Source organism: Aulostomus chinensis, chromosome 17 (assembly GCF_037954235.1).
Source record: "Aulostomus chinensis isolate RoL2024-O1b breed Wild chromosome 17, RoL_Achi_v1.0, whole genome shotgun sequence".
Taxonomy (NCBI): Eukaryota; Metazoa; Chordata; class Actinopteri; order Syngnathiformes; family Aulostomidae; genus Aulostomus; species Aulostomus chinensis.
Window position 1 is genome coordinate 26,775,045 of NC_141336.1, and position 27,023 is coordinate 26,802,067.

Below are 27,023 nucleotides of genomic sequence, written 5' to 3' on the forward strand. Positions count from 1 at the left end.
CGGGCTTGATTTACCTCGGAATGTTAAAAATGAAGAACTAACGTGACTAGTACACATTTCCATCCAAAGACTACAACTAAAATGACACCAGTTTATCTTACTTCTGGTTGTGATCAGTGAAAGTAACCGAACCTCCAGGGAAGAAAGTTTCATTGAAAACCTAACCTCTCTCTCTCTCTGTCTCTCTGCCCCCCCCCCCACCCCACACACACACACACACACACACACACACACACACACACACACACACACACACACACAAACAGATCTGAGGTCGCTCGCTCCTCCTTCCTCCAGACATATATGGCAGCTTGGTGTCACTCTGAGTCTGACTCTGATTGGCCACCAGAGGTGACCCCCATTCTCAACTGGACACCATGACCTCCGTCTCCTCTCAGTCGACTCCCCCCATCTCCTGCAAACCCCCAGACAGACTTCCTGCTAAGATGGCTGATGCAAAAGGTCAAAATGTCATGTTTTGTTAGAAAATATATGTTTTAAAAGAGCAGTCCAACATAAATGGTCCTGACAGCTAGCTATCCAGGATGTGCTTAGCTTAGGTTAGCTTAGCTTAGCTTAGCTTCAGTTAACTGAAAAATGGAGGCAGAGGAAACAGTTGGCCTCACTCCATTAAATCAGGTAACATCTTTCTCGCTTTAATGTCTGTCAGCAGCACTGCCCTTGAAGTAGGTGACCACGTCACTACACAGTTTCTTCATCATGTTCAACATCATGGGTGTGTGAGGAGCTGCTGGCTGCCATGCTGACTGCTGAGATGGATGCCGGCCGTTGTTGGCTGCATCTGTTAGTGTCTGCCCCTCCATGAGACTCGTCTGTTTTGCTCTGTCTTTGTTTCACGCTGCTAAAGAAGGTGGCGATGTTTCTCATGCGTTTCGTTTGTTTTCATCATGCTGGTTATTTGTTGCTACTTTGTTTTATGTGGATAAACTTCTTGTTGTCTTGGTGAAATCACTGATTTAGGGATGTGATGGATGATTCAGAGTGCACCAGGGTACTTTATTTTGAAAATAAGACACTATACACTTCCTGTATGTTTTTAGCAGAGCAGTGTGCTCCACGGTGCTTCTGACGGAATCAAGCTGTCAGCAGGCCTACACAACAGCTAGCAGCTAGTTAGCATGCGTCATTAGCCTAGCTGCACTGTATGTAGCCTGTATGGTGTGGCCAGCGTGCTGGCAGGTGACAGGTGTGATTTCAGTGATTGTGTCATGTTTCCATCACTGGTGATCACTGCTGATATGCATGACTGCTGCGGTCATGTGACCGATTGTAAGCTGCCACTGACACCATGATGAGGCCCGAGATGATGTGGCGTCTCTTGTGTTCCTCGTTTTGATTTTAGTTTTGCCCATGAAACTTTTTGACCTTTTGCTGGAAAACACAGAAAAGAGGAACTAACAGTGTGAATGTATGCAAGGTACACACACACACACACACACACACACACACACACACACACATCAACAGTACTGTACCGCATGCTGGACGGACGTCTCGGGGTGTAACTTTTTACAGCGGGCCGAAAAACTTTACTTTGAGGCCTCTCGCTGCCATCTGTCAGTCTGCGGCAGACTGAAGACGAGAGGTCACCTTCGCCACGACATCAAGTGCCTTCAGACTCAGAGGAAAGGTGGCCGCTGTTGTCATGGAAACAGCCAGACTTCATTGTGTCATAATGAGCGAGGAGGAAACCTCTCTTTGAATATGCAGAGAATAATTTTAGAACTTTTGTTTGTTGGGATGAAAACATTTGAGGTGACAGGAGGATTCTGGGAAAGAGGAAGCCATGTTGGACAGTCACACATCTGGATGCAGAGGATTAACAATCTGAATCGAGGAATCTGGGACTGGATTTTTAAAAATAAAAGACTTCCTTTTGGACAACGGGATTCAAGCATATGGTCACAGAACTCATTTATTTTTCAAAATAAAAGTTTTCAGAACTTTAATGCTACCTGAGACCATCGGTTACCTTAAAACCAGGATTGTCAATATTGTTTCTGGCGTTCTGAAGACGTCTCATCCTGTTAGTTTGTAATGGGGGCGGGGTCTCAGTCCAGGTCTTTTTGCTTTGGTAGCTCAAGTTCTTCAGGATTTGTGTTGAGAGTTGATGAGTCGACAGAGGCCAACAGGTCCGATCGTTTCTGTGAAAGCAAGAAATGATTTGGGGACAAAAAGCACAAAAACAAATTCAAGTGAGGAGTCGACGTGTTTGCTCACACCTGTATTCCTTAAGACAAACGTCCATCACCACCACCTGGCGTCCTACGGGAGCCCGTTTCTGCCAAGAAAACTTAAATACCTACAAGTTAGAATGGACACAATAGCGAACACAGAGAGAGGTTTTACCTCGGTTTTTGTCGGCCCGCCGTGAGTCCAGTTCTGGTCCTGTGTTTCTTCCATTAGAGCGAGTTTTTCCTTGCGGTTGAGAACTGCTGGTGCTAATGAAATCAAACTGAAACTTGACTCAGTTCCTGACCTCTTTTCTTCAGAAGTACTGGTTCCTGTCAAAAGGAGGCAAATGTTTCCTGCAACAAAGACGTCGAGGTGCAGACATGAATAGACATCGAATTCTGACCTCATTGAGATTCTGTTGGTTTGGACTGCGATGTTGGAGTCAATGTCAAAGCCGATGAACGTCTGTCTGATGACGGGTCCTCTTTATTCTGACGTTAGACTGGCGTTTGCTGGAAAATGCCCTTCCATTGCTCTGTAGCACTTTTGAGCCCAGTCCTCATGGTTGAGATTCTCCTGATGTCCTTGACGTAGTCCTCAGCAGAACTTCAGTTGGCAGCACCAGTGGTTTCCATGGATACGGCTCTCAGATCACCAGGGTTGAGGGGAGATGTGCACAGATCGGCCACATCCAACTTCCCATCGTCCATCTGATCAGAACTCTTTAAAAGTTGTTAGCTCGTTGTCATGGTGACGGAGTTGTCAAATTGCCTATTCCTACTGGGCCAAATCACCAACATTGTCATTATTTTAGCATCATCTTGATCCGTTTAGCGCAATGAATGGATTCAACCCTATGTTGATGATGTCATGACCCAGACACAGCTCCTGGAGAATTCCAGCTATTTTCATTTTTGATTTTATTGTTTTTGTAACTGTCAGTTTTTCTCTTGATTGTTTGAAATTAGTTCAGTGTCATGTGACCAGTCGGGGAGCTGTTCCAGTCTTCAGGTTTTGAATCATTCGTTTCATCAGCTAAAGCGTTCCACTTCACCAGAGCGTCTCTCTTGGTGATGAGTGGCAGGTTTACATGTTTCCGGTTCTTCCAGGATCCATCAGATGACCGGTTCCGGCTGCATGTGATGATCTGATTGGCTCTTATGCTCCTTCACATTCCACTTGATGCAACATCGTCGTTTGGCGCCGGCTTGATGGAGTTGTGCGTCGGTGTATCGCGGTCACATCGACGTCTGTGTTGCCTCCCTTATGGAGATTTTGGAGGCAAATACGGACGAGAGAATAAAATCAGAAAAGACTTTGACCTCATGGCAGCGCCAGGCGAAGGGCGGGGTTTCTCTCTGAGTGATGGCAAATAAAAACCATGTGACTCTTATTTTAACAACATTTTTGGAAATGTGATTTATGATGAAATTAACAGATGAAATCATTCTGCTGCTTGTTGTCATGACAACACCATCTGCATGGCTCCCATTCTGGTCACTAATGTGTAATAGCGTTCGTGTTGGTTATTGTGCCCCCTAAAGGTCATGACGTGTGGTACATTTGTGACTTCTGTTTTCTACAACACTTAAATAAAAGGGAAACAAGTACCCCTGAGGGCCCCAGACCACTGATAGAGAACCTCTGACTAGACTGATGTCGGACTCACGGCAAAATAACAATTCCAGCTTGTAGAACACTGAAATCTTTTGAATCATTTTAGCTCGCAGATCCTCTGACCTGGTCACGTGACCTCCAGATCGTCAGCTCTTTGCAGTGAAATCAGTTTTGATCCCTGTCCCCCGTTTGCCCCCCGAAACTCTGAACCCTTTGTTGTCATGTTTGGATTTTTAGGGGGTGGGGCAATAACGGTCTGCTTTTTAAAAGCCACCAACACGACTCTGGATGTGTGCAGAGAGATATTTTTATAACTGTGATTATTCTCGGCAATAGAAGTTCAGTGGGACTGACGGTAACGATGATGACGACGTTAATAAACACTTCCAAACGTCACTGTGCTCCGTGTGTCTGCTGGTGTGCACGCCACTGTGTAACGTGGGACTCAGGATTTTGCTGGCCTGCTGTCGTGAGTATATATATAGTATAGACAGGAAATGTCCTGACATGTTGGCTCTTCATGCGTTAGGAGTTTTTTCTGGTGGGGTGGGGGCAGCTGCTTTGTTTCTAACATTAAAAAACACTTAAACTTTTGAACTTCTGAGTGTTTTTCTGTGAGGTGTTTTGTTGCCTTTCCCAGCAGCTTGTCGACTCACCTGAGATGTCCCAGACACGGGTGACGGCGCCTTCAGGTGGGAACTGGACAAATCCTCTCCACATCCAAGCGTTGGACCCTGACGAGCTCTCCTGCTCGCTGATGAACTCTCATGAGAGGAAAAGGCCTCATTTTTTATGTTAACATCTTTGATCCTTTGAGACCAAAAGTTGCTGTTGAGTTGAAGCATGATTTTTTTGAACGATCACCAGGATTGTTCCTGTTGAACTCTGTTTCTAACTTATCTTTGGACTTAATTTTGGTCTCTTAATTTCTGCCTGGATCATTTTCTCTAGTTCTTTAACCTTAAGCACATCACCACAATTAAAAGCAGCCTTCCTTTGGCTTATCAAGTTTTTCAGTTGAGGTGAAACCTTGGTTTATTATTGGGATAAACCTGAACTTCCAGGGAATCACAGTGTCTTTACAAAATGTAACGCAGCTCCACTCCACATCAGGAAGTTCATGTCTGAGTCAGAGGAGTCCTGGAACTCAGGCCAATCAGGGGAGTCAAAGCAGCCCTGGAGGGCCAGAGAACTCTCATCGGACCAAATGTCAACCTTCTGCGTCACCAGCGCTCTCGTTGCAGGACAGTCTTACATAATGGCAGGAGATGAAGAATATTATGGTCCGACGATCCAAGTGGGGGGGGGGGCAGCGACGGATTTCTAAGATCCCTTGATAGGACCATGGCACAGGTCTAGGGTTTTCATATGGCGTGTTGGACAGGTGATGTATTGATGAACCCTGGTAGTGTCGCCTTCAAACTGCAGTGGTTAAAATCCCCCATAATGAAGAGTCAGGAGAGGGAGATTGGAGGAGGTGAAGCACCTGAAAGACTTGGTTAGTGGCAGCTTTGTATAATAAATGTGTGTATATATGTATGTGTGTGTATATAGACATTATATATATATATATATATATATATACAGTATATATATACACGTATATTATATATATACACATATACTGTATATATATATATACACATATACTGTATATATATATATACACACACACATACTGTATATATATATATACACATATACTGTATATATATATATACACATATACTGTATATATATATATACACATATACTGTATATATATATACACATATACTGTATATATATATACACATATACTGTATATATATATATACACATATACTGTATATATATATATACACATATACTGTATATATATATATACACATATACTGTATATATATATATATACACATATACTGTATATATATATATATATACATATACTGTATATATATATATATACACATATACTGTATATATATATATATATATACACATATACTGTAATATATATATATATATATATATATAAACGGCGGTGATGAAAAGTTGAGGGAATTCCCTCGAGAGACAAAACGGGCGCCGTGACACAGACAGCAGTTCACCGTCAGGAGGACAGACGCCTTGTCTCCCTGCACCGTCTGTGGTTTGTGCTCAGGCGCCTCAGCCCTGTGTCCTGCCCCCATCCAGACGAGCTGAAGCCATTTAATTCCAGAGAACTGTCAGCCTCCCTGTCGGTCAACCAAGTGTGGGTCGACGCCATGACAGGCATCCCTGACTTCGTCCAGTTGTTCTTCCAGGCTGAACGTTTGCCGGGACATTGATGGAAGCGGCGCCCGACTTCACTGCGACCGTCGCCTGACGCTCCCGCGGACGCCGGGCTTTTCATGGAATTTGCCAAACTTCCTTGTTGTCTGGTCAATTGTCACCGCCGGAGAAGACGATTTCCTGCCCAGCAGACAATCCACAGAAGTCCGAAGTGTTGGAGTGTCCCGGCTGACAGGGACTGGACGCCCAGCGTTGCCAGGGTCAGAAGCGAAGAGAAACTCCATCGTTCGGGGAGATCATTCCAAAACAATCCACGATACAAAAGACACACCTGATGATGTTTATTTCCTTCAAAATTTCCTTTATTTCCAGGACAAAACGCATTCAAGTTTTTGTCAGGTTGCCAGCGTTGGCGCGCTCCCGTTGAGAGACTCAACCATCATCAGGTGAGGAGGGCAGCGTCCGAGGGTCCGTTCAATCTTGCTGCGTTCTTCTGACGTTCCTGAGTTAAGCAGCGCTGGGTTGGCTTCGATGTCCTCCTTACATATAAAACCTTAGTTCATAAATAAAGAATGGCTGCCACCCAGGCCGACCACACCTCCTCAAAATATATTAAAAGGCGGTTTAACCCCCCCCCCCCAACATTAATGTACATACGTGCTCTTGTTTTGAAAAACAGACTCAACTTTAATTTCGAAGTCAGAATTTTGACTCAAACAGAACTTGAATCATGATTTGCCTGTCCTCCTGTCCTGCTGAACCTCCAGGCCATCAGGCAGGACAGGAGGACAGAAGAAGCCACACTTCATTTAAAGTGTAGAACTGATGAAGGTGTCGGACCCCAGTTGACAGGCGGGACCGTCCTAAGCGGCTTGTGTCCGGAGTCAGTTCTTCCAGAAGTTCGGGTTCTGGGACATCCGTCTCTGGAAGTTTTCGTACCACTTGAGGACGCAGCTCGACGGGATGAAGGTTTCTGAGGGGTTCGGCGTCATCTGTGCCTGCGTGACCGCGAAGGACGAGGCGAAGTTGTAGAGGCTGTCCAACATCTTCTGCGTGAAGTGCAGGAAGGAGTCCACGGCGGACACGGCGGCGCCGGACACCGGGACCTGCTGGGCCAGCTGCTCCAGGGCCTCCACCGACACCCCGACCTGCGCCACCGAGGGCGCCGAGGCCACGGTATCGAATGGGTGCGCCCCGCCCTCCCCGGCCTTGAGCCCGCAGATCTTGAAGATGGCGCTCGGCTTGTCGTTGGTGATGAAGCCGAGCAGCTGCCACACCGGTCCGCCCCCCCCGGGGTCCGGGAAGGACAGGTAGACGGCGCCGCCCATCCCGGCGGGGAAAGGCGCGGTTCCGAGCATGAACACCACCACGTGGTTCACGTTCTCGTAGTCCGGCAGGTAGAACACGAACTTGTCCGAGGCGACCTGCACCGCGTCCGTCTGGACCAACCTGCCGGCGACCAAACAGCCGAACATCCCCGCAAGGGTGAGCGGCTCACGGCAGCTTCCGAGTCTGAGGCCGGAATCACTGGAGACCCTGGTGGGACGCGGTCATCGGCAGGAGCGACTCGCAGCCGTTAACGTGGGGGAGGACCCGAACCAGCGCCGAAACTTCCAGCGAAGTCGGGCATTTGATCGACATTCGGCTAGTTAGCCTGGCTCTGCGCCTCCGGGATCCTGACGTCGTCACTGACCGCAGGCCGCCATGGACACACGGAGGCCGCCATGGACACACGGAGGCCGCCATGGACACACGGAGGCCGCCATGGACACACGGAGGCCGCCATGGACACACGGAGGCCGCCATGGACACACGGAGGCCGTAGCCAGCGAAGGAGTTCGAGCCGGGAAAACAGACCGCTACACTCTGAGTCGCTCGATGATTCGTCACTCGACTGGTTACATTAACACGATCGAGAGAAAATGACCGTCACCGGAAGTTGCGTCAAAGCTTGTCTTGATCAAGTAACCTTTTTCAAGTGGAAGATCAGTGATGACGGCCGTGAAATCAGCGTCAGCTGACGTCAGACTAAACAAACCGAAGGGTGAATGGTTTCAGTTCCTCAGCTGGTGAATGCTGAGGGACAGTCGCTGAGCTACGGAGTTCCTTCATAAATTGTAGTGCAGCTGGTTAGGGTTCTGCTGGGGCTCCAGCTGGTTAGGGATCTGCTGGAGCTCCAGCTGTTTCGGGATCTGCTGGAGCTCCAGCTGGTTAGGGATCTGCTGGAGCTCCAGCAGATCCCTAACCAGCTGGATCTCCAGCAGATCCCTAACCAGCCTGATTCACTCACTAACGGAGGGCAGGACGTTCTGAAGAATAAATGTTCTCATAAATCCATCAGGAGCCTCCTGCACCCTCAGCAAACCCCTCTGGTCTGCAGTGACGGGCACATCGACCCGAGGAAAACGTGTTTCGTGGGGGATGAATTTTGTTTGAATATTAATATTAAAGACGTGTCGTTTGAAATAATGCATAAAATGTATCGGCCAAGAAAACCCTCGAAAGAATTCATGTTGATATTGAATGAGTTTTGTGTGGAAGAAACTATCTATTCTCTGTACATCTGTTAGAATATTCTGGAGGGTTGCGCAAAATTACATCAAGAGGAAAACTGGACGAACAGTCCACTTCGAGGGAGAAGACATTTTTCTTTGTTTTGAAAGGAAAAAGACTTCATCTTTTTGTCCGCTGCTGCTTTTTTGAGGTAAATTTCACCAACACAAGAAGACATGGACAGACTCCAAACCAGCTTTCACTGTCTCAATGAAGTGGAGAGCGACTCCAGTCCTTCAAGGACCTAAACAGCAAGAAAGCTTTGAAAACTGCAAGTGTGTCGGACAAACGCTGCAAGGAGCGATGACTCAGGATGCAGGACAACGCGTCTCCTCCTTCCAGTGTTTGTCTGGCCTCTGTTTCTTTACTTTTATTTTATTTATTTGTTTCTCTGTCCTCACCTGGTCCCTTGTTGTCTGACTGTGATTTCTGTTGATGACTGCATCCTCGTCCCCTGGCGGTAACATTGGGTTCATATTGTTAACTGTATTTGGTCAATTTAAAAAAGGGGGGGGGGGGTCTCACCGGGTGGAGCTGAAGTTGTGACGTCAGACCCGGACGTTCTCTCCTCAGGTCAAGTCTCTGGAGAGAAGAAAAGCGAATGTTCCTGATTAACCAGCTCTTTTTGGAATTTCAGATTAGCTGATATTTATTGTTTCATTTCATTAAAACTTTTAATATTGTGGAAATATCAGGTTCGTAAGAGGAAATTAATTGGGAGCTCCATGATGCAGTTCATAGCTGCTGAGTTGAGTCTGTTGTGTGTTTTTTATTGGAATCAAAAGAAACAGAGTGGAACAATGCTCTCTCTGTTTGCATTTGTTCATTTTCATTTTATTTTCTCGAAGTTCTTTATTTGTTTATCTAAAAAATAAACTCCAGTTTTGGGAAGAAGGAAAGTGGATGAAAACCGATCTCTGGTGTCTTATTTTGTAAGAACATGCCGGATGTGGTCAGTCTCTGTTCCTGTGCGCTTGATCCGAGACGGGTGAACGGGATGCTCAGTAGTTTGCAGTCAGTTTGCGAGATTAAATAGAGACAAACTTGCTGCTCGCTTGCTTGAAGCTTCATGCCTTCCAGGTGGAACACTCGCTGGTACGCGGACTCTGGCAGGTACGCGGACTCGCCTGTTACCTTGTTTTTGAGGAAGTTGTGGCTCGTTAGCTCTGCGATTAGCCGCCAGAGGCTAGCCGAGCTTGTAGCTGCCCTCCAATGCATCGTCCGTGATAGAAGTTGATTTTAACAGTTCGTTACTTTCCCGAGACAGAGACGGATGTCTGTCCGGCCTCCGCTGCCGCGGGTAGCGGCGTTGTGTGGGGTTGAACCCGTCAGTAGAGTCGCTGGTGTTCTGGTGGTGAAGCAGCGACAGAACTGGAATAAGAAGCTTGTCAACTTCACTCTTAGTAACCAGTAGTGGTAACACATTCACGCGGTTATTGAAATTTAATTCTATACCAACGAGAGCAGGAACTTCAGCAACGTCGACCCTCATTTTAGTCATCGAGTATTCGATTATTCGGTTATTTGACCATCGAGTATTGGGATCCAAGCTCAGCCTGCAGCATTCAGCAGCAGCACAAGAGAAGCTGACTCCAGACCAGCCGTGAATTAATTCCTTGGAAAGAAAATTCAACACCTTTTCTTTGAGTTGAAAGTCATAATAATGGTCAGGTTTGTTTCAGGTCTTCACCGCTGCTGGCATGGAAGGTTTTACTGTTTCAGGTGTGAAGCTATGATGTCATCTGTCACCTGAGGCTAGCTGGTGAGCTGCTAAGCTGCCGTAAACCTGCAATCAGTCTCTAAACACACATGACAAAGAGCACAACCACAGGACGTTGGCAGCGTCAGCTAACAGCCACTATTGGTACTTGTGGCGCTGACAGGCTCAGGTTGTTTTCATCAGTGTGACATCATCACTGGCAGGAAGTCAAAAACCTGCAGCACTGTGATTTGCTACGCTGTTATCATGACAGAATCTTCAATGTTACATGTAGAACTCAGCATTTGTCTGAGGCTCGTGTCTCCTCGCCAGCTGGAGGAATCCACGTCAAACATCACATGACCTCAGAGACCCCCCCCCACACACACACACACACACACACACACACACACACACACATAGACGAGGCCGATGATCTCCATTATTGATCGTTCAGTAGTTTTATCCAGATCCACCGACGGCGCCACTCGGCCACCAGGAGCCGCGTCGTGGTGGGAGGTGGAACTGATCTGCATCAGAGTGACGGTGACGTGTTTCCACAGCGGTTACAGGTCTGTGTTGTCGTCACGTAGCAACCACGACGCTACACAAACTCTCTGGTCACACAAGCATGTAACATGGACGTGTCAGAAGCATGTAGGCCGACTACACGCTTGTTTCTAACAGGAACGTCAAAGGAAGGCCCTCATTGGTCCAGACTCACATTTTCTTCAGGTCTTGTTCACTGACTCCTGGTACACGTCACATCCTCAAGTACTGGTTCTGATGTCATCACGCAGTACTTGTACTGCCTAGCTGAGTGTTGTGTTATAATTGTGTTCTCATCTTATAGCTGGTTGCGTCACACACAAACAAGCTAGCAGTCGTCACTGTGGAATAGCAGATTCAAATACAGAGAATTTCAAGGAGAAAGTAACAACTTTTTGTCTTCTTGTCTGTCCACTCGTTTTATTTTTGTCATAGTTTAAGACATCATGACTGTCTGCTGTTGACTTCTGGGTCCCAGACCACAGTGGGACCAACAGAGCATGCTCAGAACTCCTGACCTATTGGGACTAAGTGAAGTATAAACAGGCTGGATTAATGGGACCTCACGATGGAGGAATCTTTGTTAGTGGGGCTGGTGTCACCTGCGGGGGGCGCTTGGTCTGATCCCTGGTCTAATCGTATCAGCGTCCGTTCATCTGTCCGCTCAGACCACCTCAGTGTCTTTTAGGACTCTTGACTCTTGGCATCGTCGAGGTGCCGCTGCTCTTCAGAGTGTTGGTATGAAACCTGTGATGGCGTCCTCTGAACATCAGCTGGTGAATGTTTGGAGGTCAAGCCGCTTGCTGCCACATCATGTGACATCCTCACATGGAGTACAAGGGTGGAACTTTGAGGGAATGGTAGCTGGGTGGAGGTCTGTGGGAAAGCCGAACCGGGAAGGAACCGATGGGTGAATAGAACCTGAACTGTTGAGTCTTTGTCCTCCTCTGCCAGAGCAGAGACGCTGGAGGAATGTGTGAGCGGCTTGCAGACGCTCATGATTTATTCAGCTCGCACGGCCGAGTGAGACTAAGAATAACCTTCAGTTAACAAAGAGCGTGAACTTCCTTTTTAAATTTCTAACCATTGTATTGACGATGGGATTGGAATTGTTTATGCCTGAATTAGCCTCCATCATCTACCTTAGCAGCTGTGCTAACTCAGGCATATTTACATTGATGTTGCTGCTGACTAAATCATTAATGTGCACTTTTCTAATTTAATAAACTCTCTAAATAAATAAACATATAAGTTACGTTGGGAGGATTCAATGTTCGCAGTGTGAATGGTGAACTCATACCTCGTTTGCCAGACGTGACCTCCGCTGCAAACTCATACCCAGATTCTCTCTGGCTCGTTATTGTCCACTTGTCCTGAGTTGAGCGCTTGTTTGTGACAGGTCTCAGCTTGTGTGTCGCCATCCTGTGGTGTTGAGGGGTGATAAACACTGGACAGTTGGGCAGGAACTAATTTGTAGGACTCCATAAATCAGAAGTTAGTGGCCAGCCAATCAGACGAGTCTTCAACCAGATGAGGTTAAATGTCCAAAAATGACAAGAGACGTAGAACCTCAGAGGACATCTTGGTCTGCTGGTGTGACTTGTTCATTCAATACTTCTGTTGCCTTCCCAGGACAATGGTGGAGCAGGGGTGAAGACACTGTCTTACTGAGAGAAGAAGAGGAGGAGCAATGGAGAGCAGTCACAGTCTCCTCCTGAACGAGGTGGCGTGCAGTCAGCTGGCTGAACATCAGAGGGCAGAGTTCATCTATGAATGGCTGAACCACCTTAAGAAGGTGCTGGTGGCCAGCGAGAGGGTGAGACGCCGCCATCGCAGCCGCCTGCTTCAGCCGCCTGCTTCAGCCGCCTGCTTCAGCTTCTTCCTCCCATGCTGCTGCTCCTTCTGTGGTTTATTTCTGCTTCTGTGTATTTATCTGGCAGTTCACGCCATCATTCGTCACTGGCACTGCTCCGAACCTTCTGCAGAACTCTGAAGCTCCTTTCACACGGCACCAAAAACGCGGGTGAACGCGGGTGTTTGGGCACTCTGAAAGGGTCGACTCTGCGTTTCGACCCGCGTCCACCAACCCTCCAAGCGACCTGGTTGTTTAGCTGCTCGCCTCGGCTCACCTGCAGGGTGAAAAAGGCAACCCGCGTTGTCTCAGGTTTCCCGCGACCTTCCTGTCGCATCCTGATTTTGTCACTGTGTCGCCTGTCAGGCTGTCATTGTGGAAGCTCCGGGGAAATTTTTTTTTTAAAAATGGCTGCGCTGTGAGAGCTGCTCACCCATCTCTCAATAAAGTTTTGGCCTCTGCCATGAGCTCAGTCTCCTGTTGATGTCCCCAGACTCCTCTTCTCTCCTTTTGTTCTAACAGTTCCATGTGGATGATCTCAGGTGAACTCATCTCTGCTTGGGAACTCCCACCAACCGGGAACCTAACGTGAACCGAGCAGGCGCCACCATGTAATAAACAACTTGTATCGCCATCTTCATATCTTTTGTATCGATCGTGGCAGCGCACTGGCAAGATCGTGAAGTCACGAGCTGTTCGCCATCCTCGGTGAAGAGGAGATCTGGCGGCAGATTTCTGGAACCGTACGGGACACGGAGATTTATGGGAACATCACCGGCATTTAGAGGCACAATGATGACGTCGTCAGTGCGATGACGTACGAGAGAGAAAACCACAGGCAGCCTCACAGCGGGAGCTCAGACCCGCGTCTGCTGGAAGCTTGAATGCAGAGCAAACGCGAGTACAAAAACCCGCCTTGACCCGCGTGTCTCAGTGTGAAAGGGGTAATACAGTAGTAATACCTTGAGTTCTGGGACGGTTGATGTTGCTCTTCTCCCTCCAGGCTGTCATCAGACAGAACCAGCGCCGCCTGGTAGACCAGCTCTCAGGCATTCTGTTGGGCTCGCCCGGCCCTTCCACCCGTCTCCTGCTGGCTCATTGCCTGGCGTTGCTTTACCGCCTGGGAGACCCGCTGCCCTCCAGCCTGATGGTGGACAGATGTAATGACATCATCCGTGTGAAGGACGACTCGCCATCAGGACTCCCAACCCGTCTGTGAGTTTGCAGTGAAATGGAAGCATCAGTACTACAGGTATTTGCGCACAACTGCGTCATGTGACCTGATGTGTGTTTTAGGGCCGGCATGGCGTGTCTGGGTGCTCTGTTTGAGCAGCTTGGCAGAATGCTTGCTCCCACCTTCAGAGACACGCTGACCAACCTGCTGAAGGCTATGAAGAATGCAGAGGTTTGTCTTAGAACGCCAGCTACCCACAATGCACCACCTCCACTCTGAAGAAGAGCTCAGCTTTTTCATGAAACTTATCTGTGTTTTCAATGTTAGTTTTTCTCAAGCTGTCCTCCGTACAGCCTGAAGACAGAGACGAGTGTGATGTCATCCCGCTGAAGTGGCGGTTCATAAGAACTTGTCATCATGTCTCACGTTCATATGTTGAATCAGCTTTGTTAGCGTAGCATGAAAATTAATATCTACAGAGGTGTCTAGCAGCCATGTTGCATCTACAGAAGCTCTCAGCAGACAAACCGGCACTATTGTTTCTCAGCATTGTTGGATGAGCAGAGCCATGAGACGAACTGACACCACGCCATTTTCCCCACCTGGCCTTTGACCGACACTCGTATTGCTGTCTCCTGATCGTGATGGCCAGACACTTGGTTACCTCGTCATACATCACATTCACAAACCAATTCTACTTGTTCCCTGAGCTGAGCTGAAGCGTGTGATATAGGCCACACCCATTTCCATTTCTTATTTTGATGTGTCTTAGTCAGCCCTTGTTGGTGGCACAGTGACTTGAGGACTCATCAGCATGTTTATGGGTAAACCATACATTTGCATGGTGCCGCCACGGCTAAACAGTAACAACTGTTTCCCTCATCAGTCCCAGGGTCGCTATGAGATCATGTCCAGCATGGAAAAGATCCTACGAGGTTTAGGTGCCAGCGCGGCGTCGGGTCACCGTGATGTCTACAAGGCGGCAAGGACCTGTCTGATGGACCGATCTATGTCTGTACGCTGCGCTGCTGCAAAGGTAACTGCTCTTGATTTCATCCAAAATTGTTGACCTTTGACATCCACACAGTCACGCCCTGCCATCTGCTTGCTCTCTCCCATCAGTGTTTGCTGGAGCTGCAGAGGGAGGCAGCATTCCTGTGGACGAGCGAGCTGGAGAACGTGGCCACCATTTGCTTCAGGGCCTTCGAAGGATCAAACTATGATGTCAGAGTGTCTGTTGCCAAACTGTTGGGGACTATGCTGGCGGCAGCAGTGGCAGCACCCCGACAACCCAATGGTACGATCCAAGTCATGTTTTACTTGAACGAAGCACTCAGAGGACCTCTAACGCAGATTTGTGGTCATGTTTTCACGTTCCAGAGAAGAAATGACCACATGATCAATCTATGAATTCTCTTCGACAAAACTTGGTGGCATAAAAGTGAACGTTTGGCTGAATAATGGTGAAAGCTGGTGTGACACGTTTCCTTTCTGACTTGTGAAATGGGATCTAATGTAGTTACCATGGGACTTTTCATCCCAGTCTGATCTTTTGGAAAGTTCTGTCCTGTCCTGATGGGTGGAGTTACTAACCTTTTTTCTCCAGCAGCCCCGAGGCCAGGTGGGCGGGGCCGCAGCTCGCTGGAGGAGGTGATGGATCTGCTGTCTGGAGGGTTCCTGCGGGGCGGGGCAAGTTTTCTTCGAGCCAGCGGAGACATGCTGAAGGGGACGAGCTCTGTGAGCAAGGATGTCCGCATTGGAGTCTCACAGGTGGGTTGCCATGGCAACAAATGAGTTTAAGAGGCTTGATTTGCTCCCTTTGCCTCCCTTTCCCTTGGTAATGCGACTCCTCCTCAGGCCTGCGTGGTGTTTGTCTCAACATTGGGGGTGTCCTGGCTGGAGGCCAACATCCCCGCCTTCCTATCGCTGCTGATGGAGCTGGCGTCCCACCACAGGGCCACGCAGACAACCAGCGACACTGTGCTGACCCGCCGTTGCGTCTCCTTCATCCTGAGGGCCACCCTGGGCTCTCTGCTTGGCGAGAAGGCGCAGACCAGTGCGGCCAAGCAGCTGTGCCTCGTCATTGCGGCTCACAAACATGCCATTGGTGAGCTGCCACGCAGGAAAATGTCGACTAGATTGCGGTGTGTGTGCCAACATTAAAAAAGTGTGTGTGTGTGTGTGCGTGCGCAGATGCGGCTCTGGCTGATGGTAACATGGAGACCAGAGTTTCATCTGCAGGTGTTTCAGCCAGTCAGCACGGGCTGGTCTGCTGCCTGCTGGAGCTGGGAGGTCTGATCCAGCGGCTGGGATCCACTGCCACCCCCCTCCTGACTGACAGCAGCGCAGGTTGGACACACACATACACAAACACACAGTTGTTGAGGACAAATCTGACTTCAGCAGGAGCAAGATCAGGGTGCAGCGTCTGTCTATAGAAACCCTGTGCAACACGCCGAATCGCTCCGATGGATTCTTGGATGCCGTTGTTCGATAATGAAGGAGACGTATTTTCTGTATTAGTCGGCTGAAATATGACGACGCTCACCCGTCCGTGTGTGTGTGTGTGTGTGTGTGTGTGTGTGCGTGCGCAGTGCTCTTAGACACTGTGGTCTCCATCCTTCTTCATCCTGTGTCTTCGTGCCGCCTGGCCGCCGCCTGGTGCCTGCGATGCGTTGTCATGGCAATGCCATCCCAGTGTTCTTTGATGCTGGACTGCTGTTCTGAGCGGCTGGTTGCCATGAAGACTTCCCCTGAAGTTGTGGCTGGGTACGGTGCTGCTGTGGCGGCCCTGGTGGCAGCAGTGCAGCACTGCCACATGGGGATACCTCACACCAAGGGGAAGGTTGGTCATGCACACCTGAGGCAGGGGGTGGGGATAGAACCCCTGCAGGGAGACCAGCATTCTTATGCGTGTGTGTGTGTGCGTATGTGTGCAGGAGGTTCTGCGTCTGGCGGAAGATCTCCTGCGCTCAGCTTCCCAGAACAGTCGGATGGCCCAGCAAAGGACTCAGGCCGGCTGGCTGCTGGTTTCGGCCCTCATCACTCTAGGTAACTGACCTCTAAGAATCATGACATCATCACAGCTGTGGTGTCTGGGTCTTGTCGTCATCTTTGTCTTTTTGACATTGATTAAATTGTAAAAAAAAAAAAAGATCAAAATGATGTTGACTTATGACATCATGATGGCGTAGACCAGGGGTCCCCAAACTTTTCTCTGTGAGGGCCACATAACTTTCCCCTTCTCTGATGGGGGGCCGGGGTCAGTTTGGAACAGAAAAAGTGTGATTATGTAGGGGCGTGAGTTTATGTAAGATATACTGGTCTCCAAGTAAACAGGGTATTGTTAATACAAGGTCTTAAGTTCAGGTCATATGAGGACGGGAGGACTGCATGTTCATGACTGCATCAAATTCAAATGCACATATGGAAAAAAAATCTAAATGTGTCTCTGGTATTGTTCAGGGGGCTGGGCCAAATGTGGAGGCGGGCCATAGTTTGGGGACCACTGGCGTAGACAAATGGGAAATAAGAACTTGATGGACATCTCTGAATAGTTTGAGTAGTTACAGGCGTTACAGGCGTAATAGTTCGTTACAGGCATCCTGGAATCCTCAGGACTGGCGCTCAGTCCTACAGATGTCACAAATGTAGGGGTTGGCTCGTCTTGTGTTTGCCCTCATTGCACCCAACTGATGCAGGCATTGTTGCTCAAGTCTCTGCAGAGCCTTCAGGCCTCCAGGCATCTCTGTGGCTTCCAAGGTGTTGATGTCAATTTTGGTGGCTTTTAGGTCACGTTTATGGATGTCTTTGTAATGTAGCTGTGGCCGTCCTATTGGTCCTGAGCTCTCTGTAGAGGAGGGCTCTGGGATGCTGCCATCTTCCATGTGATATCGGTGTCCCATCTCTGTTTGAGCAGTATGGACATGGATGGATGGACATGGAGGGGATGCTCCAGATAGGATCTGCCTGTTTTGTGCGTCCAAGAGATGAAAAGAATCTGACCAAGGTCCTTTGCCTGTCCTTCCAAGACGTGTAGCAGTTGTTGGACGCTGCCGTCGTCATGTTTAGCAACTGTGGCGTCGTTGGCAAAGAGGAGTGCAGTTAATTGTTAAAAAGTTACAATTCTTGAATATCTGGAATAATTTCTCTTCAATGTGTGTTTATTTCTTGCATTTGTGTTTTTGTGCATCCAGGCCCCGCCGTCGTGGTTCATCACCTTCCCCGTCTCCTCCTTCTCTGGCGCTGTGTGTTTCCTGCTTCTCTCAGGGAGCAGGAGATGGAGCTGCGTCGAGGGGACTACTTCACCTGGCAAGTTACGCTGGAGGGACGTGCTGGGGCACTTTGCGGTCAGTGTAAACATCCACTCCTGCCAACTTGTGGACATCAGTGTTCACTGCTACAACATCACACTTTAATCACGGTGAGGTTGGCAGAAAATGGCTGACACCTTGTGAGTTCTACTTGTCATGATCAGGTCAACGTGAGTGTCGGAATTCAATCAATCCTGACGCTGGACTGTGCTGATTGGCAAATGCGTGCCTGTCGCAGCAAACGGACAAGCTTGTTTAAGGCCTCTGAGTACCTGAAGAATTAATGTAATGCATGTAATACCGAAATGCTGGTATGAGAGGTCCAAAAAATGTCTCCCACTTGCCAGGTGACAGCAACGTGGGAGCCATGTCAGAACACAGGATCCGAGGCCTGTCGGCTCCATTCAGCTCATTCAGCCAACGCGAGACTTTAAACAGCAGCAGAAAGTTTCCCTTCACTCAGAGCGGCTGCAGCAGAGGGGGGATGAGCTCTTCCCCCACACCTGAGTCTTGCTGACAAAAGTCCAGTCAGGTTTTTCTGTGTGGCGCCAAACCCCAACCAAAGTTCTGTCCTGACTCTGTCCAAGTAGAGCAGGTCCAGCACCTCCCTCCTTCAATGAACCTCCACCCAACAGTTCTCCATCAGCAGCACATCCTGCAACAGCAGCCACCAGAACCTTCCTTTACCAGCAGGAAGGAGGAGCAGATCCAGTCGTTTGTAAGGTGCTTGTTGCACTGCTGATAAAATGATCAACTTGGGAGGAACAACGGCTGACAGCAGGCTCGTCTGTTATAACGGGACATGCCAGTGAATTTAACTCCAGTGGGATCGCTTCCTTAGATGGAGCAGCAGCATCATCAGACAGACACCTGGAAACTACAGTTTTCCTCAGTGGTGTGTAGTCCAGTAGTACAAGTACAAGGTGATGAAGGGATGGTCTGACAAAATACTACTGAATGTTCAACTTCAGCTCCACCTGTCAGGACCAGGTCGGGGGTCGGGTTCACGTCCACACTGATAGAAGCAGTCGAGTCTGAACGAGAGATGAATGCAGGACCCAGACTGTCACTCCCTGCAACGATGACTCCATCTGTTCAAGACCTAAACGGGACATAAACTCTGAGGATCAGATCAGAATTCAGGGTCTGGACCCAGAGGGGGAACACAGAAACTGATGGAAGCGGCTTTCGAGTTTCCAGGCTGAGACGACTGAGAATCAGACCGTCAAATGAACTAGAACTTCTTCTGGTTTGGGGTTTAGTACGAGACTTGAGTCTAGAATGGTAGCAGCTCCACCTGCTGGGCCGGAGCCTGCAGGACTGGGAGGGTTAATGTGACTGGGAGGAGTGGATCTCAGTAGGCTAACGTGCTGGTGGTTCCACAGGTTCCAGTGAGACGCAGCAGGTCAGCGTGGTCGTGGGATCTTAATTCATGAACTAGTACATCTTTGATGACAGACGTGATGTTGAACAGCCCTCATCTCAGCCTCGTGGTCTCTGTGGATATTCTGGGTCGATCGCCCAACCCTCTCCTGGACCCAGCTCTCAGAGTGCTGGTCCCAGCTAATTTAAACATCGTGGTGTTAAATAGTCTTAATTTTAACTAATTTACCTCACTGACCAAGATACTGACTCTTCCTTGATGTTTCAGAGAGTCTAAACTGTTGTGTTTTTTTTTATCCCAACAGCGATGAAGAACCTGCTGCTGCACTGCTCGGAGCTTGTCACTGATGACATCATTGGCCATCTTCTCACACCGTTGGCCTGTGCTGTTGCCCTACTCACCAAGTCAGTTCCAGATTGGTTGTTTGCAAGCAGAACTTGATCATCTTTTATGTGTACTACAGCACATGGCAAGTTGCTGGATCCTGGCTCTGATCAGTTTCAATGGTTCTGATTCAGACTCAGCAGGTCTGCCATGGTTTGTCTGTTAGTCTGGTAACCACGAGGTATCAGACCCCTAACCCTTATGCTCACCTGGCAGGCCGTGCCAGCCTGTTATCTACATGTGAACCTTGTGATGGACTCATGTCTTTGTGTTCAGGTTACCCGCTCTGGTCGGGTCATACGGTGGTCCGGTCCGCTGCTGGTCGCTGGTCTACAGACTGAGAGTTTATGAGCTGCTGGCCCTGCTGCCGCCGCTAACCTACCATGGTAATGATGTCACTTCCTCATTCTCTCATTTCACTTAAAGCCATAACCAAGTTGACATGGTTAACATCACTTCCTCTTCCTCTTGCCATTGTTTGGATTCTTGTGTAATAACGCACACAAAAGTTCGTTAGATCACAACTTCTCATTTGAATGATTTTGATGCTTAAGTTTGCTGCGAGACTCAAGAGTAGGTTGCTTGACCAACTGTTGCCATGACATCCATCACTTCAACGTACAGGACGTCCTTCCAACTTTTGCTTTACAGTTGCAAAGATAGCACAGATACAGTACAGATCAAATGTACAGAACGCCTGTTGAAAATGGGTGTGGCCTCCGTACGCTCAGAGTTAATTGATGTCCAACGTGTCCAAACTGTGCTGACCTTCAGTAGAGTTGACGGCTGATTGCAACAATCAGCCTAGGAATATTAGAGCACTTGTACATGTTCGTCACGCCATGACATGGGCCAAGTTAGGTGCGTTTTTAATCAGGTGTCTGTCAACTGAACCTGATATCACATCACTCATGTTTCTGTCTTGAGCTCCTGTGTTTCCTGGTCTTCGCCAGCGGTGGCATGTCTGCCATTCCTGTGTCCTGGTGTTTTTCATGGCAGTATGACAGAAATGCTTGCTGTGTTTCTCAGAGAGCTTCGGGTTAGTGATGAACCAGCTGGTGTCAGATCTGTTGGGCCAGGATAACCTCGACCAGCTGTTTTTGGAGCTCACCTTGCTGCCTTCCCTCTGTCACCACGACGACCTACAGCTGGTGGGCCCTGCCCTCCATGACGCCGACCACAGCTACATCGAGGAACAGGTGATTTTAATGATGTATAAACATGCATGTGACCTGATTGCTAGGTTACAGCAAGTCTTCCAGGTATCCCGGCAGTACTGGATCATTGGCTCATTTGATAATAATGAGTGACATCACAAAACCCTCTGTACTGGAGGTCTAGTGGGCCTGACCGAGACTCACAGACCAGGAATACTGCCTGGGACCTGCACTTGTTCCATTCAATGATTAATGGGGTCAGACTGGTGACATTAACGATTCTAACGAGCAGTCATTTGAGTTCAAAGGTCAAACAGAGGAAGTCGTCTTTATTATGATGTAACAAAGCTGATTGGTTCCTCATCCATCACCATGATGACAAGCTGACTTTATTCACAATCTGAATTCATCAATGCTTTTGGCAAGGATGGTTATGAGAGGGATGCAAATTTTTGTTGAGAGACTTAACCCTTACGGCCTGATCGGCCCGCCGCCGGGCTGAAAAACGCTGGACGTAATTGGGCGCTGTAAAAATGTACCGAAATTTGACGGCAATGTTTACTTTCAATTCTCGATCAAAGTTTGGACTCTAATGCTCACAAAACAGGGTGTCTGGGTGTCTGTTTTAGTGCAAATGTTACCTTTTTCTGGTGATTTTAATCTGTTTTGGTCTGAAATCGGGACATTTAAATTTTGCGACCACAGCGGAATCAAAGTTGAATAGTGTCGCGTAGACTTCTTCTTTACGGCAGTGTTTGTAGTCTTTGGAAAGGGGAGAAGCTACTGAATCGCTCGACACCTACCATTCCAAGAACTACAAATCCCAGCTACGTAAAACTTCGAGCGTAAAACCTGCACAAACTATGCACTCTCGCCGTCTTTTACACGCAGCGCCCCACTGACGAAGGCAGACCGCTGAACAAAAGCCAAAAGCTCCAATAGTTAGTAGGAGACAACTAAAATTAAAATTTATTGTAATTTGGAGCCAGTTTTCATCAGAGGTAGAAAATAATTCCTTTGGCACAGTTTGAAAACTGAGTTCTCGCCTGGGTGTATCCTTACAAAATGCTTGATGTAGGCTTCACTGTTCGCCCAAATTCTATCAACTTTGGTAAATTTGTGGTCAAGGAGTGGATGGAGCTAATCAGTGGTGTCTGGGTGCATGAAATCATTGCTGGCATCGTGTTTTCCTCTGTAAAAAATAAAAAATAGAATAAAAAATATTTTGGCGAGAGTAAAAAAACGTAATTTTTCCTCTGGTTTATTCCAATTTACTCAGGCTTAATGACAGATACAACACTTCTGACACTTGGAACACATTCTCTGAAGTCCCGAGATGTCCAAGGACACCAAGAACATGCATATAACCTTTAGTAAAGTGTAGTAATTACACATTTACTATGGGTGTGTCTTTTTAGGCGTTTTTTTTTCCTGAAAATATGCTGTGAGTGGAAGAGGTGAGTGGAAGTTACCGTGAGCCCTGCTGGACAAGCCATGGCGACGTCAGTGCATCAGAGTGTAATGACCTCTGGGGCCCTCTGGGGGTGCTAGTGTGTCTAAAGATGGCGGTGTGTGTTGCAGCTTCACAGCAGCAGTCCTGGAGGAGGCTTTGTGGACAATGACCCCTTCAGTCTGTGCGAGAGGAGTTGCCAAGTTCCCTCTCCTCTTCCTCAAGTCGTTGCCCTGACTGCTGCTGCCGTGGGTCTCTTTGGAGTGCTCTTCCCACACATCATTTCTGCTCAGAGGTGCAGTGCCAGCATTCAAACACAACCTTTTCTGCTTTTAAAAAGCAATTGTCCAGTGGTATCCGAAGTGGCATATCGGCGTGGTGTCTGAAGTGTCTTTTTCTCATCAGGGTGAAGATCTTGGAGCTGTTTTGTGAGACTGTGAACCAGTTGAAGGGTCAACGTCAGCAGAGTGTCCAGACACACGTGTGCGCTGCCCTCTGCAGTCTGCTGAAGGTACAAACACCATTCACTTTTGTGTGTCGTTCCTGGTCCAGTTGTGTCGACCCCGACAAACTCATGAAGGTTCCCCTGACAACTCCCACTCAGCAACAAGGGACTGTCCGAGGTTCCCTGGGGCCAGACGAGGTGCGTCTGCCGGCTGTGTCTCTGCTTTCGGGTGCGCTAGAAAGCACCAGCCCTCTATTGCGCTGCCTGGCAGCTGAAGGTCTGGCCCGGATGGTGCAGGTGGTTGGAGACACCGGCCTCACAGTCTCGGTCTCACTGCTGTGCTTTGACAGGTTGGTCGAGTTAACATTCATCCCTTTCTTTCTTTCCTGTACATCCACCTTTTAACGCCCTGCCCATCACGCCATTACTCTTGGTCACCGTAGCAACTTTTGACCTGCTTTTCTAATGGTTGCATCTCTGTTGCTATGAAAGATTTGCCATCCTGTCTGCTCAAAATCATGTCTGACCTCATACGAGCGGTGTGACTCATCCAGGAAGTATCTCTCGCTCTTCAGTCTTGGCTGTAAACTCTTTCTAATACATCAGTCGCACACATGTTTAAAGTTTATACTTGAAGCATGCATAGAGCGACAGAGAAGCAGAAATATGACATGCTTATCTGCCTATTTGCTCACGCCGTGGCATGTTTGAAGTACAAACCCCCCACTGATACACCACCTCAGTGGGCGTTCTGCAGTATTCCTGCATATCTTTCTGAAGCGGCGTCCTGCCTCTGATCAAACGGCGTCCAATCTGGTTCAGTCTCTGAAATAGAAATAGTCTGATGACTCAGATCCAAATATAGCTCAGCATCCTGACACTGGCCAGGCCACCATGCTGTAGATCTTTCCAACAGGAAGTGGGGAATGTTAATGTTATGATCGTCATTCCTCATCAACCTGCAGGTGAGCAGCCCCGACCTGCTGACAGGACAGCATAGCTGTTCCACCTTCTTGTCCGAGTGATGTTAGTTCTGGAGATATTTGATGGGAGGTAACAAGAACAGTGATGAACCAGATAACGCAGCGACCCACGTCTGACAGAGGGAAGTGGCGAACAGACACAGCTTTAATTTGGGTGTTTTTATGGGGTTTGACTGTCAGTCAGGCTGTGGTTTGATGCCTAAATGCTTTCTGTCTCTTTGTTTGTAGAGATTTTACTCCACTGAAAGTTGGCACCAAATATTCCAACATGTTTTGATGTGATTTGGTGGGTGGTAGATTAGCAAGCAACAAGAAAAAAGGTTCCTTGTAGGGGTGCAACGAAATAGTTAACTCACGAAACGATACGAAATAAAGATTAAAGAAAATCCAAAATCAGAGGTGCAAAAATCAAATATTCTTTATTTTCTTCCTTAATATGCAGACATTCCAGTTTTTGCTGCGTCAGTACAAAATGAAATGCTCTCTGCTTTGAAAAAACGAAATATTTGTTTCATCCACGGTCGTCTCACCGCTGCCTCGTCTTTTACATGGAATACAAAATAAGTCCACGCAACCGATCGAGTTTGATAGAGGAGTGTCCGCGACTTGTTCCACCTCGTCTTCCTCCGTTTAGAAACAATTGTTTCACCGCTTCTTCTTCTTCTTCTTCTTCTTGTAATGTGTGTATACAGTAGGTGAGAGGGTCAGACATCATCAGTGTAGTGGTGCGCGGCGCCGCTTCGCATTGGTTTGTTTTTTTTACATTGATTTTTATTTCGTGCGTCTTTGAATTTCATTTCATCTTTTTTTTTTATTTTGCAAAATTTCGTGACGCAAAATTTTGTAACACCCCCTAGTTAGTTGGTCCTGAAATGTAGTTCTTACAGTGTCTTCTGATGAACATCCATCTGCTCACCGCTAGTCGACGTTCCTGCTGTGCGCTCTTTATGTAAAGAACATGCTGAAACATCAGTGGAGGAATTGAACAAGAAATTGGCTCCAGGAACCAGACTTGTTGTGCAGGTGGTTGGAGCCTGATAGGTTCCACTGCAGCAGAGTTGACTGGTAGAGTAGCAACCTGCTCGCAGCAGTGACCCTCCGCACCATCACGCCATCTGACGGGAAGGCTGGACGATGAGTTGGGCAACGAGCTGACGCAGATTTTATAGGAATCTGTTGAAAACTCTCATGATCAGAAGCTGAAGCTGTCATGTTGCCACGTTTTGTTTTTTGGTTTTTTTAGATAATAAATAGTTGGCGTCTTCATTACTGAGACCTTTGTGTTGTCAGTCATGCCCCTGTGGGTGGAGCCAAAGCTGCAACCTCCAGCTACAGTAGGAAGGTGAACGAGTTCCTAATGACAGCACGGTGTCATGCGCTGTTTGTTCCATCAGTCTTACTTCCTGTGAGCACCAAGTAGCGCTTTGGCCTGTGTTCAACTTGTAGATGTCTTCAGGACTCATCCAAGATCTGACCATGTGACTCCAGTTACTACAGTTTCCTGTCCTAAGGTCATATATCAAACATGGTCGCCATGGACCTCGAGGTTCTGACCATCAAAGTGTCAATAACATGCCATTTCCTCTTCCCATCAGGTGATGCTATGACTCACCTGACCATAGCTTCACCAAGATTGCCCCTCCTGGATGAATAAAGTGACTTGATTGGTTGATGACCTCTGTAGTGGAAGGAATGATATAAATCTGAATTATTTTACCTCTGGAAGTCCTTACTTCAAGATATGAATTTAGAATTTGATCAGGTCTGTTTGTAACTGCTGATTAATCAGTATTGATCCATCATCAGTACTGATCAGTGACCTGTACTGATCATGTGTCCAGGCTGAAGACAGCTAGGGACGCAGCCTCTCGCAGTGGATTTGCTCTGGCTCTGGGGGTGCTGCACCGCTACGTGGGGGGTATCAGCTCACCTCAGCATCTGTCCACCTGCCTGGGGGTTCTGTTTACGCTGAGCCAGGACGGCACATCTCCAGAGGTCCAGGTAAACTGCAGCATAAAGGTCTGACAGGCGGAAATGGGTTGGGGTCTTTCCCCATGGAAATTGTGTTCAGTGAAAATGTGCCGTGACCTCCCACCTGTGCACCGGTGGAAAGATAGAGCAGCACATCGAAATAGGCTGCAGACGTAGAAGTTATAGAGCTACAAGCCAGATTATGTCCCTGTTCTGGTCTCTGCCAAGCTCAGGTGCCTACCTGTCAAGCCTCAAATTGAAAAATTCAGTGTTACCTACAAAAGTGCATTGAAGCTGTGGTCCACGACTTTGAGGCAAGGCACAAAAAGAACATGCTTAGGCACATGCTAACAGCATGTTGTTGCTGTTAGCCAACCAGCTGTTAGCATGTTGGCTAACAGCATGTTGGCTAACAACATGCTGTTAGCCAGCATGCTGCTAGCCCTAAATGGAGACTACCAATATTTTTGAGCACAACGGGCTGAAGACTTCTTTCCCACATCAGTCTATCCTGTTGCTAACCCTACCAGAGTCAGCGTACTGCTAACTGACTTGGAATTTGACGATTTTATGGGGTACGTTGCTTGGTTATGTCGATGCATCGTTAGTGTGGTCGTCGATATTGTGAACTTCCTACATCGGATCTGTCTGAGGATGTAAACTGACAAAGTTCTGCGAGCCGTGATGTTGCTTTTATGTCTGGGTTACTGTGTTAAAATCACTGGTGACAACAACCATCCAATGCAGGCGATAAATATCTGTCTGTCCAGACCTGGTCCCTCCACAGTTTGTCCCAGGTAGTTGACCAGTCAGGCGGTCTTTACCGCGTTCACGCCGAACCGTCTTTCACTCTGGTGCTCCGGCTGCTGCTGTCTGCCCCGCCCACCCACCCAGAGGTACACCGCAGCCTGGGACGCTGCCTGCACAGCCTCATCACCTGCCTCGGGCCCGACCTGCAGGGTAGGGGTCACGTAACACCTGAGCTGAGATGCAAGGGACCTCCTCTCAGATGCAAAGGAGAATTTACATGTTTTGTTTGTCAG

The 27,023-nt window shown here is 48.1% G+C and overlaps 3 protein-coding genes across 13 annotated transcripts in view; 2 read left to right on the forward strand and 1 right to left on the reverse strand.

Moving 5' to 3' along the window:
* Positions 1–4,536, forward strand: part of mdga2a (MAM domain containing glycosylphosphatidylinositol anchor 2a) — a 48,351-nt gene extending 43,815 nt beyond the window's left edge. For 3 of the 4 annotated variants that reach the window (XM_086181550.1, XM_086181551.1, XM_086181552.1), the window contains one exon: positions 267–4,536. In XM_086181550.1, coding sequence (XP_086037676.1) covers positions 267–355 — 89 coding nt within the window. In that variant the 3' untranslated portion in view covers positions 356–4,536. The remainder of the gene's footprint in view (positions 1–266) is intronic. The other variant, XM_086181553.1, reaches the window with a different exon arrangement.
* Positions 4,537–5,835: 1,299 nt separating this feature from the next.
* On the reverse strand, positions 5,836–7,989 carry hikeshi (heat shock protein nuclear import factor hikeshi). The gene has a single exon (XM_086181851.1). The coding sequence runs from the start codon at positions 7,539–7,541 to the stop codon at positions 6,951–6,953; it is 591 nt and encodes a 196-aa protein (XP_086037977.1). The 5' UTR covers positions 7,542–7,989; the 3' UTR covers positions 5,836–6,950.
* A 1,594-nt stretch (positions 7,990–9,583) lies between these two features.
* The window catches only part of heatr5a (HEAT repeat containing 5a), a 29,479-nt gene continuing 12,039 nt past the window's right edge, over positions 9,584–27,023 (forward strand). For 5 of the 8 annotated variants that reach the window (XR_015109668.1, XM_086181843.1, XM_086181847.1 and 2 more), the window contains exons 1-20: positions 9,584–9,732; positions 12,500–12,683; positions 13,723–13,934; positions 14,016–14,124; positions 14,780–14,929; positions 15,016–15,190; positions 15,500–15,663; positions 15,751–16,000; positions 16,087–16,242; positions 16,488–16,738; positions 16,833–16,944; positions 18,090–18,242; positions 19,895–19,994; positions 20,251–20,360; positions 21,004–21,173; positions 22,713–22,876; positions 22,987–23,092; positions 23,186–23,376; positions 25,851–26,010; positions 26,751–26,940. Coding sequence is in view for 7 of the 8 variants with exons in the window: in XM_086181843.1 (XP_086037969.1) it covers positions 12,558–12,683; positions 13,723–13,934; positions 14,016–14,124; positions 14,780–14,929; positions 15,016–15,190; positions 15,500–15,663; positions 15,751–16,000; positions 16,087–16,242; positions 16,488–16,738; positions 16,833–16,944; positions 18,090–18,242; positions 19,895–19,994; positions 20,251–20,360; positions 21,004–21,173; positions 22,713–22,876; positions 22,987–23,092; positions 23,186–23,376; positions 25,851–26,010; positions 26,751–26,940 (3,049 nt within the window). In the remaining variant the exon portion in view is untranslated. The remainder of the gene's footprint in view (positions 9,733–12,499; positions 12,684–13,722; positions 13,935–14,015; positions 14,125–14,779; positions 14,930–15,015; positions 15,191–15,499; positions 15,664–15,750; positions 16,001–16,086; positions 16,243–16,487; positions 16,739–16,832; positions 16,945–18,089; positions 18,243–19,894; positions 19,995–20,250; positions 20,361–21,003; positions 21,174–22,712; positions 22,877–22,986; positions 23,093–23,185; positions 23,377–25,850; positions 26,011–26,750; positions 26,941–27,023) is intronic. The other 3 variants (XM_086181844.1, XM_086181850.1, XM_086181849.1) reach the window with 2 other exon arrangements.

Bases quoted from the DNA above. Each gene is read 5' to 3' on its own strand.
- hikeshi (XM_086181851.1), bottom strand. From the start codon at position 7,541: ATGTTCGGCTGTTTGGTCGCCGGCAGGTTGGTCCAGACGGACGCGGTG.